Consider the following 20,751-nt stretch of genomic DNA (forward strand, 5'->3'; position numbering starts at 1 on the left):
CAGCAATGAACGTAGCCTGGCTTTCGGTCTGCCCATTTCAACCCCTCGCTTTTATTTGGCAAGCTTCTCTCAGCCTTTGGCTTCAGATCTTGGTGGGCACCTCTTGGCTCGGCCTAGTGGAGTATTGTATTTATTCATTTATTTTATGCATTTTTATATGGTGCAGACTTTACCCAAAGGTGTCAGAGCGCCCCAAAATAGAACCAAGTACGTTACCTGAGGAGAATGTTACAAATGTACATGTTACGGAAGCAAACGAGATTCAAGAAGAGGTATAATACAGCAATAGATGGCAGTCACTCAAAAACACAAAAAAACACAATAGGAAGACTCTTGCACGGGCATAGAATACACATTTACAATATTGAGAGAATTTCCTTGAGGGACTTTTAGACTGAGTAGATTTAATGCTATAGCTCCATGGAGTACGTATGTAGTAAGCTGATGCACATTTAACGTGCATGGGTACAGCTACCTCTCACATTTTGTTTGCTTTCGACACTTGCACAAGTGCCACCATTGCCTACGTAACGTTTGTTCTTGTATTTCAGTGTCTGTCATTTATTGCAGTATTATACCTCTACTTGTACTTTGTACGCTTTTGTAACTTGCACATATCACTTTTTCCTCCTGTAATGTACCTTTATCTACCTCTTGTATTTTGTTTGCTCACAATTGTCACTTTTGCCTCATGTAACATAACGTTTGCTTTTGTAATTTGTTCACTTGTAATGTTCTCATGTATCAGTACTGTTCCTATTGCGAAGCGCTCTGACACCTTCGGGTAAAGTCCGCGCTATATAAAATCGCATTAAATAAGTCAATGTAAGGTGCAAGGGTGCAGCAGGTTGGCCCGCATGTATCTTGAAAGGGGCTCCCGCGCACCCCCCGCCGCCCTGCCCGGCTCTACTTCCATCCTGAGTGCAGCTCCGCCTCGGCGGAGAGATAACAAGGTGTGCTGAGTCCTGAGTGACAGCGCCTGGCCCCGCCCCGGGCCCGCCCCCTCCCCTCGGCTCCCTGCAGCCCCTGGAATGCCCGGCCGGGCTGAGAGCAGCGAGGAAGGGAAGGAGCCTGCGAGGCGCTGCGCTGGGACCGTCCGCTCGAGGTACCCCCCTGCCACCCAGAGTCACCCCGGCGCCGGACCGCCTCCCTCCCGGTGCCCCCTGCGCGCAGCCCCCTCGCCGCTAACTTCTTGTCTTCTCTCCCCAGACCCTGCTGGCCGGACCCCGGAGAGCGGAGAAGCAGCCGGGCACAGCGGAGGCGGCTCCACCGGCGCGATGAGGGCAGCGAGGTGAGTGTGCCCCGGGACTGGGCGCCTTCCGTGGACGGAGACCCTCTCCAGGGGCTGTGTGCCCTCTGCTCCGTGCAGTGCGCTGTCTGTCTGCGCAGATCTGTGTGCCCTCTGCTCCGGGCAGTGTGCTGTCTGTCTGCGTAGATCTATGTGCCCTCTGCACATAGATCTAGTGAGCTGTCTCTACTAGTTGCGTGCCCTCTACTCTGGGCAGTGTGCCATCTGTACTAGTTGCGTGCCCTCTGCTCCGGGTAGTGTGCTGTCTGTACTAGCTGTGTACCCTGTGCACCGAAAGGGTGCTGTCTGCGCAGATATGTCTGTCCTCTGCTCCGGACAGAGTGCTGAACGCACCGGTCTGCGTGCTCTCTGCACGGGAGTGTCTTGTCTGCGCAGGACTGGGTGCTCTCTGTATGCAGTCTGCATCGGATTGCGTGAAAAAGGTTGCGTGCTCTGTGCGCGGGTCTGCGTGCTCTCTGCTCCGGCTTTGCGCTCTCTGTATGCTACCTGCACCGCACTGCGCTGGTCTGTGTGCTCTCTGGATCTGGCTGCCTTTTCTCTGCTCTGCCCAGGTGTACTCTCTGGGCAGGTTGTGTGCAGTCTGTACAGTTTGTTTGCTCTCTTTATGCTGGCTGTACCGAAAAGTGCTGGTCTGTGTGCTCTCTGGATCGGGTTCCTTACTATCTGCACTGGTGTGCTCTCTGCACAGTTTGTGTGCTCTCTGCACAGGTTGTATGATCTCTGTATGCTGTCTACACTGGGCTATTTGCACCTGGCTCCAGGGATCTATGTGCTCTGTCCGCAGGCTCCGGGGGGATGTGTGCTCTGTGGATTGGGCCCCTTGCTCTCTGGACTGGTGTGCTCTCTGCACAGGTTGTCTGCTCTCTGTATGCTGCCTGCACCGGTTGCGCGGGTCTGTGTGGTCTCTGCGCTCACAGGTTGTGTGCTGTCTCTATGCTGCCTGCACCAGGCTCCGCGGGTCTGTATGCGCTCCGCTCCCGGCTCCGCGTATCTCTGCGCTCTCTGCACCGGGCTCCGTGGATCTGTATGCCCTCCGCACAGGGTTGCGCGGGTCTGTTTGGTCTCTGCGCTCACAGGTTGTGTGCTGTCTCTATGCCGCCTGCACCGGCCACGCGGGACTGTGTCATCTCCGCACCGGGCTCCGCGAATCTGTATGCCCTCCGCATTCGGTTGCGCGGGTCTGTGTGCTCTCCGCATCGGGCTCCGCGGATCTGTATGCCCTCCACATTCGGTTGCGCGGGTCTGTGTGCTCTCTGCACCGGGCTCCTTGCTCTCTACAATGGTCCCTGCTCTCTCCACCTCCGCTCCATCCACTGCTTTGCGCTGGGCGTGCGCCCTGTTCTGTCTCTAGCTCTGTGACCCCCCTCTGATGAGCCGGTGTGTGTACCCCCGTGTGGGTCTGTGCAGCAGCGACCTCCCCGTGCTCACTGGTTCTCGCCCCCATGGCCTGTGCTGTTGCCTGCCCGGCCGGACGGGCCCTCGGACCCTTCCCAGGCGGGCTGGTCCCTGGGGCCGGGTTTAGGGCAGGCGCTGCTGCTGGCCCTGGGTCACTCACAGCAGCGCCCGGAGCTTAACAGCAGCGGGCACGGGACGCTTCAAGAGAGAGAGAAGGAGGGAGGGAGAGGTGGAGGGGAAGCGGACAGAGAGGGGGAAGAGAGCGGGGAGAGGAGAGAGAGGGAATAGATGGAAAGAGAGAGAGAGGAGGAGTGCGTGGGGTTGGTTTGAAGGTTTCTGAGAGGCTGCTTCTGGGTCCCCGGTTCCGGTCCGGCCCGGGGCCGCCACTCTCGGACCTGACACGTGCTTCATCTGGAGTCTGTGTGCACCCCAGCTGCACTCACGGCCGACTGTGTGTCTTCCTCCCGCCTATGTGTACCCCAGCCCCGGCCTCACCTCCCCACCATCGGACGTTCGTGCAAACTGTGCTCCAACTCACAGGGCGAGCCCCCTTCTTGAACCCGTGCTCCCTATACTGAATCTGTGCTTCCCAGGCCCCCTTTTGTACTCTCTACCCTCGTGTCTGCTCCTGTCCGTGGTGTCGGTGCCCCCGGGTGCCTGTCTGTGCCACTGTCCCCTTGGGTTTTAGCTCCCTGGTGTCAGTCTCCCTGCCTGTGCCCCCTGTGCACATAGTGTTTCCCTGTTGCTTGTGCTCCTGCCATTGGTGCATGTTTATAACCCTTGCTCCTACTCCTGCTTGTGCCCCTGTGCCCCCCTGCGCATGCCTTTGCCCCCTGCACCCAGTGCCTGCCTGTGTCCCTTCCCCTACCTATCCTCTGCCTCTGCTGTCAGACTGTGCCCCCTGCTCCTGTCTGTGCCCCGTCCCTGGTGCCTGCCCGTGTCCCCTGCCCCTGTCTGTCCCTGCCTCTGGTGTTTATCCTGTGCCCCCTGCTTCTTCCTGTCTGTGTCCCTGCCCCGGTCTCATCCTGTGCCCCCTGCTCTTGTATGTGCCCCCATGCGTCTGGTGCCTGCCTGTGCCCCCTGTTCCTGCTTATATCCCCTGCCTCTGGTACCTGCCTGTGCCCCCAGCTCCTGCCTGTGCCCCCTGCTCCTGTCTGTGCCCATGCCTCTGGTGCCTTCCTGTGCCCCCTGCTCCTGTCTGTGCCCCTTGCTCCTGTCTGTGCCCCGGTCCCTGGTCTCACCCTGTGCTCCCTGCTCCTGCCTATTCCTCCTGCACTTGTCTGTGCCACTGGTGTCTTCCTCGTGCCTTCGTGCAGTCTTCATGTGCAGTGCTGCCTGTCTGTGCCTCTGCTTCTGCGCACCCTTCTTTTTTGCAGTGCTGCCTGCCTCTCCCTCTGTTTCTGCGAACCCTGCTCTCGTGCAGTGCTGCTGTCTGTGCCTCTGCTTCTGCAAACCCTGCTCTCTTGTGCAGTGCTGCCTGTCTGTGCCTCTGTTTCTGCGCACCCTCCTCTCCCTATGCAGTGCTGCCTGTCTGTGCCTCTGTTTCTGCAGACCCTGCTCTCTTGTGCAGTGCTGCCTGTCTGTCCCTTTGCTTATGCGCACCTTTCTCTCGTGCAGTGCTGCCTGTCTGTGCCTCTGTTTCTGCGCACCCTGCTCTCATGTGCAGTGCTGCCTATCTGTGCCTCTGTTTCTGCGCACCCTGCTCTCATGTGCAGTGCTGCCTCCGCCTGTCTGTCTCTCTGTCTCTGTGCACCCTGCTCTCGTGCACTGCTGCCTGTCTGCGCCTCTGTCTCTGCGCACCACGCTCTCCTGCAGTGCTGCCTGTCTGTGCCTCTGTTGCTGCGCACGGTGCACCCCGCTGTCGTGCAGTGCTGCCTGTCTGTGCCTCTGTTTCTGCGCACCCTGCTCTCATGTGCAGTGCTGCCTATCTGTGCCTCTGTTTCTGCGCACCCTGCTCTCATGTGCAGTGCTGCCTCCGCCTGTCTGTCTCTCTGTCTCTGTGCACCCTGCTCTCGTGCACTGCTGCCTGTCTGCGCCTCTGTCTCTGCGCACCACGCTCTCCTGCAGTGCTGCCTGTCTGTGCCTCTGTTGCTGCGCACGGTGCACCCCGCTGTCGTGCAGTGCTGCCTGTCTGTGCCTCTGTTTCTGCAGACCCTGCTCTCTTGTGCAGTGCTGCCTGTCTGTCCCTTTGCTTATGCGCACCTTTCTCTCGTGCAGTGCTGCCTGTCTGTGCCTCTGTTTCTGCGCACCCTGCTCTCATGTGCAGTGCTGCCTATCTGTGCCTCTGTTTCTGCGCACCCTGCTCTCATGTGCAGTGCTGCCTCCGCCTGTCTGTCTCTCTGTCTCTGTGCACCCTGCTCTCGTGCACTGCTGCCTGTCTGCGCCTCTGTCTCTGCGCACCACGCTCTCCTGCAGTGCTGCCTGTCTGTGCCTCTGTTGCTGCGCACGGTGCACCCCGCTGTCGTGCAGTGCTGCCTGTCTGTGCCTCTGTCTCTGCGCACCACGCTCTCCTGCAGTGCTGCCTGTCTGTCCCTCTGTTCAGGGGTGGCCTTAAGCATATGCAAGCTGTGCACCTGCACAGGGCCACCAAACCCCAGGGACCTCCAAGCCAATATATATCCTTAATATAATAATCCTCTGAGGATGGATACATATTTGCGTGGCGGCCCCTGGCAGGGATTTCCATTTCATAACACCCTGACCCTCCCTCCCCGCCCACCCTGAGCTCCGGGTGGAGGGGGGAGGGCTCTGCCCCACCTGGACCCCCTCTTCTCGGGCCCCCTACCTACGCTTCCTGCCCAGGGCCTCCATGAGCCTAGAGCCGCCCCTGCTCTGTTGCAGCGCACGGTGCACCCTGCTGTCGTGCAGTGCTGCCTGTCCGTGCCTCTGTTTCTGCGCACCCCGCTCTCCTGCTGTACTACCTGTCCTTGCCTCTGTTTCTGCACACCCCGCTCTCCTGCTGTGCTGCCTGTCCGTGCCTCTGTTTCTGCGCACAACGCTCTCCTGCTGTGCTGCCTGTCCGTGCCTCTGTTTCTGCGCACCCCGCTCTCCTGCTGTGCTGCCTGTCCTTGCCTCTGTTTCTGCGCACCCCGCTCGCGTGCAGTGCTGACGTGCTCCCCTTCTCTTGCAGAGTTTGGCTGGTGCTCGCATTTCTCTCCCTGGCTGTGCTGGAGCTGGTGCAAGCGGTAAGTGACCTTTCACCTTTGCACAAGCTGAGTTTCCCCTCTCCTGCAGAGAACATACTGTGTGCAGTGCTCTCCATAGACCATTTTCATGCAGCTCCAGCAGTGTGTGCAGTGCTGTCTATATCTCATTATTGTGCTGCAGCACTGGTGTGCCCTCTACTGTACATATCCCATTATTCTGCAGCGCCAGCGGTGTGTGCAGTGCTGCATATACCTCACAATTCTACTGTAGAACTGGTGTGCAGTGTTCTCCATAGTCCATTGTCATGCAGCTCCAGCAGTGTGTGCAGTGCTGTCTATATCTAATTATACTGCTGCAGCACTGGTGTGCCCACTTCTGTACACATCACATTATTCTTAGGCTCTACTAGTTTAAGTTTTCTACAGCATGTCCAGTGCTGTGTGCAGCGCCAGCTCAGTGTGCACTGCTGTCCAAATCTAGTTTCTGTGCAGCATTAGAAGTGTGTTTAGTGCTTTGCATATTCCATTATTCTACAGCCACAACAATGTGTCCAGAGCTGGATATATTTCATTGTTACACTGCGCTAGCAGTGTGTCCAAAGCTGGGTATATCTAAATTTTACACTGCACTAGCAGTGTGTTCAGAGCAGGATGGATCTCATTGTCACGCTGCACTAGCAGTGTGTCCAGAGCTGGATGGATCTCAATGTTACGCTGCACTAGCAGTGTGTCTAGAGCTGGATGGATCTCATTGTCACGCTGCACTAGCAGTGTGTCCAGAGCTGGATGTATCTCATTGTTACGCTGCACTAGCAGTGTGTCCAGAGCTGGATGGATCTCAATGTTACGCTGCACTAGCAGTGTGTCTAGAGCTGGATGGATCTCATTGTCACGCTGCACTAGCAGTGTGTCCAGAGCTGGATGTATCTCATTGTTACGCTGCACTAGCAGTGTGTCCAGAGCTGGATGGATCTCAATGTTAAGCTGCACTAGCAGTGTGTCTAGAGCTGGATGGATCTCATTGTCACGCTGCACTAGCAGTGTGTCCAGAGCTGGATGTATCTCATTGTCACCCTGCACTAGCAGTGTGTCCAGAGCTGGATGTATCTCATTGTTACGCTGCACTAGCAGTGTGTCCAGAGCTGGATATAACTCATTGTTACGCTGCACTAGCAGAGTGTCCAGAGCTGGATGTATCTCATTGTCACGCTGCACTAGCAGTGTGTCCAGAGCTGGATGTATCTCATTGTTACGCTGCACTAGCAGTGTGTCCAGAGCTGGATATAACTCATTGTTACGCTGCACTAGCAGAGTGTCCAGAGCTGGATGTATCTCATTGTCACGCTGCACTAGCAGTGTGTCAAGAGCTGGATATATCTCATTGTTACACTGCACTAGCAGTGTGTTCAGAGCTGGATATATCTCAATGTTACCCTGCACTAGCAGTGTGTCCAGAGCTGGATGTATCTCATTGTTACGCTGCACTAGCAGTGTGTCCATAGCTGGATGTATCTCATTGTCACGCTGCACTAGCAGTGTGTCCAGAGCTGGATGTGTCTCATTGTCACACTGCACTAGCAGTGTGTCCAGAGCTGGATGTATCTCATTGTCACTCTGCACTAGCAGTGTGTCCAGAGCTGGGTATATCTAAATTTTACACTGCACTAGCAGTGTGCCCAGAGCAGGATATATCTTAATGTTACGCTGCACTAGCAGTGTGTTCAGAGCAGGATATATCTCAATGTTACGCTGCACTAGCAGTGTGTTCAGAGCAGGATATAACTCATCGTCACGCTGCACTAGCAGTGTGTCCAGAGCAGAATGTATCTCATTGTTACACTGCACTAGCAGTGTGTCCAGAGCTGGATATATCTCAATGTCACGCTGCACTAGCAGTGTGTCCAGAGCTGGATGTATCTCATTGTCACGCTGCACTAGCAATGTGTCCAGAGCTGGGTATATCTGCATTTTACACTGCACTAGCAGTGTGTTCAGAGCAGGATATATCTCAATATTACACTGCACTAGCAGTGTGTTCAGAGCTGTATATATCTCAATGTCACGCTGCACTGGCAGTGTTTTCAGAGCTGGATATATCTCATTGTTACGCTGCACTTGCAGTGTGTCCAGAGCTGGATATATCTAATTGTTACCCTGCACTAGCAGTGTGTCCAGAGCTGGATATATCTCATTGTTACACTGCACTAGCAGTGTGTTCAGAGCTGTATATATCTCAATGTCACGCTGCACTAGCACTGTGTTCAGAGCTGGATATATCTCATTGTTACGCTGCACTAGCAGTGTGTCCAGAGCTGGATATATCTCATTGTTACGCTGCACTAGCAGTGTGTCCAGAGCTGGATATATCTCATTGTTACGCTGCACTAGCAGTGTGTTCAGAGCTGGATATATCTCATTGTTACGCTGCACTAGCAGTGTGTCTAGAGCTGGATATAACTCATTGTTACGCTGCACTAGCAGAGTGAACACAGCTGGATATAACTCATTGTTACACTGCACTAGCAGTGTGATCAAGTCTGGATGTATCTCATTGTTACGCTGCACTAGCAGTGTGTTCAGAGCTGGATATATCTCATTGTTACGCTGCACTAGCAGTGTGTCTAGAGCTGGATATAACTCATTGTTACGTTGCACTAGCAGAGTGACCAGAGCTGGATATAACTCATTGTTACGCTGCACTAGCAGAGTGTCCAGAGCTGGATATAACTCATTGTTACACTGTACTATCAGAGTGACCAGAGCTGGATATAACTCATTGTTACGCTGCACTAGCAGAGTGTCCAGAGCTGGATATAACTCATTGTTACGCTGCACTAGCAGTGTGTTCAGAGCAGGATATATCTCAATATTACGCTGCACTAGCAGTGTGTTCGGAGCTGAATATATCTCAATATTACGCTGCACTAGCAGTGTGTTCAGAGGTGTATATATCTCAATGTCACGCTGCACCAGCAGTGTGTTCAGAGCTGGATATATCTCATTGTTACGCTGCACTAGCAGTGTGTCCAGAGCTGGATATATCTCATTGTTACGCTGCACTAGCAGAGTGTCCAGAGCTGGATATAACTCATTGCTACGCTGCACTAGCAGTGTGTCCAGAGCTGGATATATCTCATTGTTACGCTGCACTAGCAGTGTGTCCAGAGCTGGAGATAACTCATTGTTACGCTGCACTAGCAGAGTGTCCAGAGCTGGATATAACTCATTGTTACACTGCACTAGCAGTGTGATCAAGTCTGGATGTATCTTATTGTTACACTGCACTAGCAGTCTGTTCAGAGCTGGATATATCTCATTGTTAGGCTGCACTAGCAGTGTGTCCAATGCTGGATATAACTCATTGTTTTGCTGCACTAGCAGTGTGTCCAGAGCAGTATATATCTAATTGTTACGCTGCACTAGCAGAGTGACCAGAGCTGGATATAACTCATTGTTACGCTGCACTAGCAGAGTGTTCAGAGCTGGATATTACTCATTGTTACGCTGCACTAGAAGTGTGTCCAGAGCTGGATCTAGCTCATTGTTACGCTGCACTAGCAGAGTGTCCAGAGCTGGATATAATTAATTGTTACGCTGCACTAGCAGAGTGTCCAGAGTTGGATATAACTCATTGTTACGCTGCACCAGCAGAGTGTCCAGAGCTGGATATAACTCCTTGTTACGCTGCACTAGCAGAGTGTCCAGAGCTGGATATAACTCATTGTTTCGCTGCACTAGCAGAGTGTCCAGAGCTGGATATAACTCCTTGTTACGCTGCACTAGCAGAGTGTCCAGAGCTGGATATAACTCATTGTTTCGCTGCACTAGCAGAGTGTCCAGAGCTGGATATAACTCATTGTTACACTGCACTAGCAGTGTGTTCAGAGCTGGATATAACTCCTTGTTACGCTGCACTAGCAGAGTGTCCAGAGCTGGATGTATCTCATTGTTACACTGCACTAGCAGTGTGTCCAGAGCTGGATGTATCTCATTGTTACGCTGCACTAGCAGTGTGTTCAGAGCTGGATATAACTCCTTGTTACGCTGCACTAGCAGAGTGTCCAGAGCTGGATGTATCTCATTGTTACGCTGCACTAGCAGTGTGTCCAGAGCTGGATATAACTCATTGTTTCGCTGCACTAGCAGAGTGTCCAGAGCTGGATATAACTCCTTGTTACGCTGCACTAGCAGAGTGTCCAGAGCTGGATATAACTCCTTGTTACGCTGCACTAGCAGAGTGTCCAGAGCTGGATGTAACTTATTGTTTCGCTGCACTAGCAGAGTGACCAGAGCTGGATATAACTCCTTGTTACGCTGCACTAGCAGAGTGTCCAGAGCTGGATGTAACTTATTGTTTCGCTGCACTAGCAGAGTGACCAGAGCTGGATATAACTCCTTGTTACGCTGCACTAGCAGAGTGTCCAGAGCTGGATGTAACTTATTGTTTCGCTGCACTAGCAGAGTGACCAGAGCTGGATATAACTCCTTGTTACGCTGCACTAGCAGAGTGTCCAGAGCTGGATGTAACTTATTGTTTCGCTGCACTAGCAGAGTGTCCAGAGCTGGATATAACTCCTTGTTACGCTGCACTAGCAGAGTGTCCAGAGCTGGATGTAACTTATTGTTTCGCTGCACTAGCAGAGTGACCAGAGCTGGATATAACTCCTTGTTACGCTGCACTAGCAGAGTGTCCAGAGCTGGATGTAACTTATTGTTTCGCTGCACTAGCAGAGTGACCAGAGCTGGATATAACTTATTGTTTCGCTGCACTAGCAGAGTGACCAGAGCTGGATATAACTCATTGTTACGCTGCACTAGCAGTGTGTCCTGTGCTGCACCTATCCCATTGGCGCGCATGACACTCAGTGGTTCTAGTGCTGTACATATCCTATTATTCTGAAGCGATGTCCAAATACCCCAATATTCTGCAGCATGAGCAGTGTGTGCAGTGCTGGACATATCCCATTATTGCATGGCATCAGCAGTGTATGCAGTGCTGGACATATACCCCTATTCTGTTGAATCAGCAGTTTAGTCGGAGCCTTACATATCCCACTGTTCTGAAGCACCACCAGTGTGTGCAATGCTGAACATATCCCATTATTTGGAGGGACCACCAGTGTTGGACATATCCCATTATTGTGAGGCATCGCCAGTGTATGCAGTGCTGGACATATCCCATTATTGTGAGGGACCACCAGTGTGTGCTGTGCTGAACATATCCCAGTTATTGTGAGGTACCACTAGTGTGTACAGTGCTGGACATATCCCATTATTATGAGCAGTAGCGGTCGGCAGTAGGTGTTTCTATAGGGTGGTGACGTGGGCAGGAGGAGGGGCAGGGTGGGGGGAAATAATGTATGGATTACGGAGTTTTACAGGTAAGTAAACATTTAAATACATAAAACGAATTTCGTTGCGCGCACTGCATCACATTTGGTGATGCAGTGCGCGCAACGAAATTCGTTTTATGTATATAAATGTTTACTTACCTGTAAAACTCCGTAATCCATACATTATTTCCCCCCACCCTGCCCCTCCTCCTGCCCACGTCACCGCCCTATAGAAACACCTACTGCCGACCGCTACTGATTATGAGACACTGCCAATGTGTGCAGTGCTGGACATATTCCACTATTCTGCTAACTCAGCAGTTTAGTCAATGCCTTACATAGCCCTCTGCTCTGTAGCACCACTAGTGTGTGCAGTGCTGGACATATCTCATTGTTGTGAGGCATCGCCGGTGTGTGCAGTGCTGGACATATCCCATTATTATGAGACACTGCCAGTGTGTGCAGTGCTGGACATATCCCATTATTGTGAGACATCACCAGCGTGTGCAGTGCTGGACATATCCCATTATTGTGTGGCATCGCCAGTGTGTGAAGTGCTGGACGTATCCCACTATTCTGCTGAATCAGCAGTTTAGTCAGTGCCTTACATATCCCACTGTTCTGAAGCACCACCAGTGGGTGCAGTGCTGGACATATCCCATTATTGCGTGGCATCGCCAGTGTGTGAAGTGCTGGACATATCCCAATATCGTGTGGCATCACTAGGGTGTGCAGTGCTGGACATATCCCATTATTGTGAGGCATCGCCAGTGTGTGCAGTGCTGGACATATCCCATTATTGTGTGGCATCACCAGGGTGTGCAGTGCTGGACATATCCCATTATTGTGAGGCATCGCCAGTGTGTGCAGTGCTGGACATATCCCATTATTGTGTGGCATCACCAGGGTGTGCAGTGCTGGACATATCCCATTATTGTGAGGCATCGCCAGTGTATGCAGTGCTGGACATATCCCATTATTGAAAGGCATCGCCACTGTGTGCAGTGCTGGACATATCCCATTATTGTGAGGCATTGCCAGTGTGTGCAGTGCTGGACATATCCCATTGCATGGCATCACCAGTGTGTGCAGTGCTGGACATATCCCACTATTCTGCTAACTCAGCAGCTTAGTGTATGCCTTACATAGCCATCTGTTCTGTAGCACCACTAGTGTGCGCAGTGCTGGACATATCCCATTGCGTGGCATCGCCAGTGTGTGCAGTGCTGGACATATCCCATTATTGTGAGACATCGCCATTGTGTGCAGTGCTGGACATATCCCATTATTGTGTGGCATCACCAGGGGGTGCAGTGCTGGACATATCCCATTATTGTGAGGCATCGCCAGTGTGTGCAGTGCTGGACATATCCCATTATTGTGAGGCATCGCCAGTGTGTGCAGTGCTGGACATATCCCATTATTGTGAGGCATCGCCAGTGTGTGCAGTGCTGGACATATCCCATTATTGTGAGAACATCGCCAGTGTATGCAGTGCTAGACATATCACACTATTCTGCTAACTCAACAGTTTAGTCAATGCCTTACATAGCCATCTGTTCTGTAGCACCACTAGTGTGTGCAGTGCTGGACATATCCCATTATTGTGAGGCATCGCCAGTGTCTGCAGTGCTGGACATATCCCATTATTGTGAGGCATCGCCAGTGTGTGCAGTGCTGGACATATCCCATTATTGTGAGGGACCACCAGTGTGTGCAGTGCTGGACATATCCCATTATTGTGAGGGACTACCAGTGTGTGCAGTGCTGGACATATCCCATTATTATGAGACACTGCCAGTGTGTGCAGTGCTGGGCATATCCCATTATTGTGAGACATCACCAGTGTGTGCAGTGCTGGACATATCCCATTATTGCGTGGCATCGCCAGTTTGTGAAGTGCTGGACGTATCCCACTATTCTGCTGAATCAGCAGTTTAGTCAGTGCCTTACATATCCCACTGTTCTGTAGCACCACTAGTGTGTGCAGTGCTGGACATATACCATTATTGTGAGGCATCGCCAGTGTGTGCAGTGCTGGACATATCCCATTATTGTGAGGCATCGCCAGTGTGTGCAGTGCTGGACATATCCCATTATTGTGAGGCATCGCCAGTGTGTGCAGTGCTGGACATATCCCACTATTTTGCTAACTCAGCAGTTTAGTCAATGCCTTACATAGCCATCTGTTCTGTAGCACCACTAGTGTGTGCAGTGCTGGACATATCCCATTATTGTGTGGCATCGCCAGTGTGTGCAGTGCTGGACATATCCCATTATTGTGTGGCATCACCAGGGTGTGCAGTGCTGGACTATTCCATTATTGTGAGGCATCGCCAGTGTGTGCAGTGCTGGACATATCCCAATATCGTGTGGCATCACTAGGGTGTGCAGTGCTGGACATATCCCATTATTGTGAGGCATCGCCAGTGTGTGCAGTGCTGGACATATCCCATTATTGTGTGGCATCACCAGGGTGTGCAGTGCTGGACATATCCCATTATTGTGAGGCATCGCCAGTGTGTGCAGTGCTGGACATATCCCATTATTGTGTGGCATCACCAGGGTGTGCAGTGCTGGACATATCCCATTATTGTGAGGCATCGCCAGTGTGTGCAGTGCTGGACATATCCCATTATTGAAAGGCATCGCCACTGTGTGCAGTGCTGGACATATCCCATTATTGTGAGGCATCGCCAGTGTGTGCAGTGCTGGACATATCCCATTATTGTGAGGGACTACCAGTGTGTGCAGTGCTGGACATATCCCATTATTATGAGACACTGCCAGTGTGTGCAGTGCTGGACATATCCCATTATTGTGAGACATCACCAGCGTGTGCAGTGCTGGACATATCCCATTATTGCGTTGCATCGCCAGTTTGTGAAGGGCTGGACGTATCCCACTATTCTGCTGAATCAGCCGTTTAGTCAGTGCCTTACATATCCCACTGTTCTGTAGCACCACTAGTGTGTGCAGTGCTGGACATATCCCATTATTGTGAGGCATCGCCAGTGTGTGCAGTGCTGGACATATCCCATTATTGCGAGGCATTAATTCATTAAAATCATTGTTATTCGCAGACACTGTCAACGCACTGCTGCTGAAAGGAAACATTCAACACAGTCCTTCACATACCACCTGCACTTTAAGGTCTGAGACCTAACGCCTTGAGAAAGCACCAGCTTGTGGGCCGCAGGGGTTGAATCACATGTTGGCTGTGCTTCACAACAATATTTTCTTGTAATAATAACAAAAGAAACAAGTTTTCGACCTCACTCTTACTAGTTCTGGAGTGACGCTAGAAATCGAATATGGATATGACTGAACTTTTATAAATACCAATACTTGTCCAGGTACATCTTCTACTACTGAATCAATGGGTAAAGGGCTTTCCATGTCCAAGGACAATTGACACCAGATTTATCCTCATTTGCAAACAAGGGGACAAACAATTGGATCTATTACCACTTACAGGGTATGACGGATCACATACAATCATAATACAAACCAAGTAGTGGGTACCCTCTTCACTTACTCCCTTTCACCCTATAGATGGAATCTGTTTTTGACTCAGGAGCAGTTATATAACTCTGTAGTGCCCAAAAGAAACGCTCTGGGTGGAACCTCTCCTCTAAAAACAGAGGCTGTGACCCCTGCACCTTTCAGTTGAGTGGTTTTGCCCACCTCACCTAGCTCCTCTTGGTCGTCAGGTCTCATTGAGGTTTGGACCGCTAGGCCCATTCTACAAATATAATGTTAGCAATTTAAGCAATATAGTGGGGGAAGATGGTTGTGGCAAAGATTACGGATCACCTAAGAAATAGTTATACTCTGGCTAAATTGTTATCTATAGAAAACATTAGAACATATGTTTTGGAGTTCTTTTATGTTCAAAATATTTTATTAGGATTTTTTGTAGACAAGACAAACACAAAAAATACAATGTTGGTATATGTAACTAAATAGTACTACTAATAGAATGTTATCTGAACAATATCATATACCAGAATCTTTATCATTGTCATAAAGAATAGTGAAATGATAAAATGTGAAACAAGCATTGGAAATGCAATAGGTCTCGCAGTAGTAAAGTTTGAGCTATAGGTGTTATTTATTTTTTTGTTTTTTATTTATGTGTTGTTTTTTCTAAATAGCTAAATTAATAGCTTTCTTCTTAACAAAGCCAATAGTTATAATTTTTGTAAATGTGACACCTCTAGCATTTGTAAAGCAACATGTTTTGTATTAACGGGACTTATATGTGACTTATATGTATTGATATAAAAAAAAATCAATGGCTTTAAAAAACAATTAATAATTAATACGTAAATAAAATGGATTTTATTTTATATTGCCAATAGCTTAAAGTTTATTAAATATATTTAGTGAAGATGCTGTGGTTGCGCTGAGTGAGGGTGAGGGTGAGTGAGGGTGAGGGTGAGTGAGGGGTTGAGGGTGAGTGAGGGTGAGGGGTTGAGGGTGAGTGAGGGTGGGTGAGGGGTTGAGGGTGAGTGAGGGTGGGTGAGGGTGAGTGAGGGTGAGTGAGGGTGAGTGAGGGTGAGTGAGGGTGAGTGAGGGTGAGTGAGGGTGAGTGAGGGTGAGGGGTTGAGGGTGAGTGAGGGTGAGGGGTTGAGGGTGAGTGAGGGTGAGGGTGAGGGTGGGTGAGGGTGAGTGAGGGTGAGGGGTTGAGGGTGAGTGAGGGTGAGTGTGAGTGAGGGTGTGATGATGGCTCCTATAAAATTGAATGTAATCTGCCACTGCGGACATAGCAACAGTAGGCATTACTTGCACGCAGCTCTGAAACAGTACAGAAAATTGGATGGTATTATAAATGCTTGCCGGAAGGGCCGCCGATCACACTGTGCGCATGGGTAGAATGAGCAATTATCAAGCGACAAGCACTTGAGACGAATGCAAAAAACTAAAAAAAAAAAAACCACGTGGGGGTTGGGGTGGCCGATACCGAAAACTCTCACTCAAACCTCAAGGGGAAATGCCTGCGAAAGCAACACGAACATGTGCCTTTCGGGACAGGCAATTACTTTGCTGTGCAGGGTTAACACTGCTCTGGGGACATTCAGGAAAGCGAAACAATATCGGCAGGGGAACAGCGTATTTTGCCGGATAATAGAAAACGAGGCAAGGGGATGAAAGAGGACGGTGAGAAGAGGGATAAAATGCAGGGAGCTTCTACTAAAAAAAATAAAAAGAACCGGAAGAAAAGAGGCACAGATGTGGGGCACGAGTCAAACAAGCTATTGGCATTGCTGTGGGGAGGGAACCATAGGTTACGAAGAATGCTAGTAGACCTGTGTTGTAAGCGCTGTTAGGTAATAAGGTGAATGCAGGTTTAGCATGTTGGGGTCTTGCTTTACACGCTTAAGAATAAAGACGTGAATAACTCTCCGTGTGTGACGTAGTCATTGAAGAGGGCCCAGTACTGGTAAGGGCGCTACAATTTTAAAAACGTATTTACTGCGTTTCAACAAAACTTATTTAATCATCTGAATGTAGCGGAATTACTTTTGGGAGACTTTCGAGCCTCGTCCCTCAATGTGTAAATACAAAGTCTCCGTCACTACCGCATAGGTGATTTTGAGCGGTGTAAACGTAAAGTAACCGTCACAACTTGAAACTTGGCGTGGATTGTGTGATGATGGCTCCTATAAAATTGAATGTAATCTGCCACTGCGGACATAGCAACAGTAGGCATTACTTGCACGCAGCTCTGAAACAGTACAGAAAATTGGATGGTATTATAAATGCTTGCCGGAAGGGCCGCCAATCACACTGTGCGCATGGGTAGAATGAGCAATTATCAAGCGACAAGCACTTGAGACGAATGCAAAAAAACACGTGGGGGTTGGGGTGGCCGATACCGAAAACTCTCACTCAAACCTCAAGGGAAATGCCTGCGAAAGCAACACGAACATGTGCCTTTCGGGACAGGCAATTACTATGCTGTGCAGGGTTAACACTGCTCTGGGGACATTCAGGAAAGTGAAACAATATCGGCAGGGGAACAGCGTAATTTGTCGGATAATAGAAAACGAGGCAAGGGGATGAAAGAGGACGGTGAGAAGAGGGATAAAATGCAGGGAGCTTCTACTAAAAACAAGCCGGAGGGAAGAGAGGGGAGGGGGGAGGAGAAATGCGACACGGCGGGAAGGGGAGGGGGCGGAGCGGGTCAAATAAACAAACAAGCCGGAGGGAAGAGAGGGGAGGGGGGAGGAGAAATGCGACACGGCAGGAAGGGGAGGGGGCGGAGCGGGTAAACAAAGACGGACGTGCACGCGCTTTTAAGCTCAATGCGCATGCGCATTGAGCTTAAAAGTCACGGGCACTGCAAGGAATCGCCACGATTCCTTGCAGTCTGGATAAAGAGTAGATAAGTCCCAATACTCTCGCCTTGCTCGATGCGCATGCGCATCGACAGGTGAGACCTAAAAAGGAATACACGAGGCTACTCCACAGAACATGAGTTATACATAACTGTTAACTGAGACAATTAGTGTGATAAAACGTTCTATGAATAAATTGCAATGTAATCCTCAATTGGTTTCCATAACTGTGTAAAAGACAAAGTATTCTTTGATGGTCCCTTGTACGATATTTGTGCCTTCAGATCTAAAAAAAATAACATATGACCACCATGCATGGAATGAAATTGTGTCTGATGATTTCCAACTGGAAGTAACTGATTTAAGAGTAATAGAGATAAGGAGATTAAAATGTTTAGACTGAGGTTCCAATAAAAAGTCTGAAAGAACATAAGATTTGCCAATAAGTATGCTATAAGTGAGAGTGTCAGAAATAGGAAGTATTTTAATGTTATGGAGTTCTAATCCAGGCTTCGAGCTGGACCAAAGGACAAAGTCCTTATTAGATCTATTTCCTAATAAGAATAATTAGATCCAGTGTAAGCTTTCAACCTAGGTTCTCTATAGAAAACCTAACGTAGATGTATGTATCCTACTGCGAGGTCCCATTTGCTCTTTCAGGCAACTTTCACGTTGAGCCTAAAATGAACCCAGTTTTTCCTGCTGAAAACTGTATCACCTAAACGACTGTGCATCCGGGCACCCATCGGCTAATACCAGCTCTTTAGAGTGAAGGATCTCTCTTTCTGTGTCTTCTTCTTATCCTAGAGTGAATATGCTCTGGGATTTCCACACTTTCATCTCTGTGGCACGTGCAGCTGGTATTTACCCCAGCATAGCCTTCTTTGATGTGCACTACCTTTCATCAGCACCAGGCAGGTTTAATATTCATGATCCCACGGGCAGCCTTTGTAGGTGTCCCAGCCACCTTTATGTGTGAGTGAATTTTCTGAACCGGCTGCTGTCATATTTTGTGACCTACAGTGCTGGAAGGATGCTGGTGGCGGCCATTCCTGCATCAAGAAGGAAGACATCTTCATGGATAGTCTAAACTGTGAATCCTTTTTGGTTATCATTTTTCCAAAGGGCAGCCTGGTTCTATTATTTTTATTCAAACGTGTTGTTCTAATCAGTGTTAAATTAACTTTATATTTAGTGATGTTTGTTTTCATCCAGGAATATATTTTTGTTCCCAAAGCAGTTTTACAGACACCTAGTGTCATCCAGACATACAACACAAGCTTGATTTCAGATGAGCAAATCAATCTACCTTCTATGCAAAATGGCACTTGCTGCGTTCTGCACATTCCATCCTCGCTGGCTTTCCCAGTGTTATTTAAAACATTTTTTCTAAAAAATATTGCTAGAGACCGCTTTTTTTTCATTTTTCAGAGCTTTGCAACTACAACCAATAAACATACGTCATTATATATCATACACATTTTAAAATATACCGGAGGAAAGCCCTTGATGGTTAGCCGGTGAGTCAATGACATATGCAGTTTGCCTGTTTTTACGACAGCTAAAACAAGCTTGTTTTTTCACCATGCAATTTTATATTTTGTAAATTGCTGGCGCTGTGAGCAGTCTAACAGCCCCATATTTGTGAATATTCCAACCCTGGCACTCTCATACATAGGAACACTAGTCTTTGAAAGGGTGGAGGGCTGCAGCTCAACTGCTACCGCGAGAGGAAGAAGAGGGGAAAGAGGGAATGCCATCCTGACTTAGAAGTGTTTATTGTTACCTAACTCAATGGTACTCATTTCATCAACCTCAGAAGGATAAAAGGATGAGTGGACCAACTGGGATTTGAACCTGTAACCATGAGGCCAAACACAGGTTTCAGGAGAGGACGTACTCTAGCACTGGGCCACCACCCAAAGCCTTCAATGATAACGTCTCACAGAAGTGCATGAATAGGTGGAAAGGATATTGGGGAGCTCACGTTTTGGCAGGATTGAAGGAATTCCACCTGACAATGAGCTTACACTTGGCTCATTGTGTTCCAAAGATTCCCTAGTGGATGAATGAGTCACTCAACCTGCCCAGGTTTTTTCTTGTATGATGGTACATGAAGCCCTGTTTTCCCATAAAAAATTGATAAGTACAAGTCCCTTAAAGCAAAGAGCAAACCTAGACGGGGTTAATGTTAATGTTAAAAATGTTTTATAAAGCGCTCGTTCACCAATTGGCTTTATGGCGCTGGATCTAGGAGGTGCTAGTGCTGAATCGGTAACAGTTATTTATAGGCCTGGGTGTACAGCCATGTTTTGAGAGATTTCCTAAATTTCAGTAATTCGGAACAAGACCTGATTTCCAAGGGAATGGAATTCAACAATCTAGGCGCTAACGTTGCAAACCTACTTCCCCCTTGTCGCTTCAGCTTAAAGGTAGGGACTGCCAGAAGTTGGAGGTGAGCCGAGCGAAGGTTTCGCGAGGGGGAGTACCGTGCGATCAGGCTGCTATAAAACCAGGACCCTTGCCTTGCAGGGACTGAAACACAAGACAATCAACCTTGAAGGCGCAACGTTGAGGAATGGGAAGCCAGTGCAGCTTCCTAAGAAGGGGAGAGGCAGGATGCCACCTAGGTTGATGATAAATCAGTCTGGCTGCTTGGTTCTGGACCATCTGTAACCGTTTTGTTAGCCCAAGTGGTAGGCCCAAGTAAATTGTATTGGAGTAATCTAGGTGGGATAGAACCATGGCTATCACAACCTGTGTCAGAGCTGCTTGGTTGAATAACCTGCTTATTTTTCTACTCCTACGCAGCTGAAAAACTCAGGAAGAGATCACTGATTCTACATGAGTTTTCAGGGATAGATCGTTAGATATTATAACACCAAGGCTCTTGGCCGATGCAGAGGAGGTAGGAGAGGGTCCTAATTCAATTGGCCAATAGTGTGGGCCCCAACAATTCTGGCTCCCACCTGTCAGGACTAGTTCAGTCTTTCCAGGATTTAATTTTAGATTCCAATCCATCCAGTGAGAGATAAACTGCATTGTGGACTGGAAATTGGAGACAGATGGGGCGAGTTGTCAATTGTAAAGAGCAGTTGCAGGTCATCAGCATAGTTGAAAGTGACCACTTTCCTTTCCTTTAGAGAACCGATCAGTGGGAAAAGGTAGAGATTGAACAAGTGTGGGGAAAGCGAGAAGCCTCGTGGCACCCCACAAGTGGATTT

General features: G+C 49.5%; 1 protein-coding gene across 2 annotated transcripts in view; it reads left to right on the top strand.

Annotated features, from left to right (window-relative positions):
• Positions 1–1,007: 1,007 nt before the first annotated feature.
• The window catches only part of COL4A6 (collagen type IV alpha 6 chain), a 759,488-nt gene continuing 739,744 nt past the window's right edge, over positions 1,008–20,751 (top strand). For both annotated transcript variants that reach the window (XM_086918466.1, XM_086918467.1), the window contains exons 1-3: positions 1,008–1,105; positions 1,210–1,291; positions 5,835–5,889. In XM_086918466.1, coding sequence (XP_086774592.1) covers positions 1,278–1,291; positions 5,835–5,889 — 69 coding nt within the window. In that variant the 5' untranslated portion in view covers positions 1,008–1,105; positions 1,210–1,277. The remainder of the gene's footprint in view (positions 1,106–1,209; positions 1,292–5,834; positions 5,890–20,751) is intronic.

Source organism: Lissotriton vulgaris, chromosome 4_1 (genome assembly GCF_964263255.1).
Source record: "Lissotriton vulgaris chromosome 4_1, aLisVul1.2, whole genome shotgun sequence".
Classification (NCBI taxonomy): Eukaryota; Metazoa; Chordata; class Amphibia; order Caudata; family Salamandridae; genus Lissotriton; species Lissotriton vulgaris.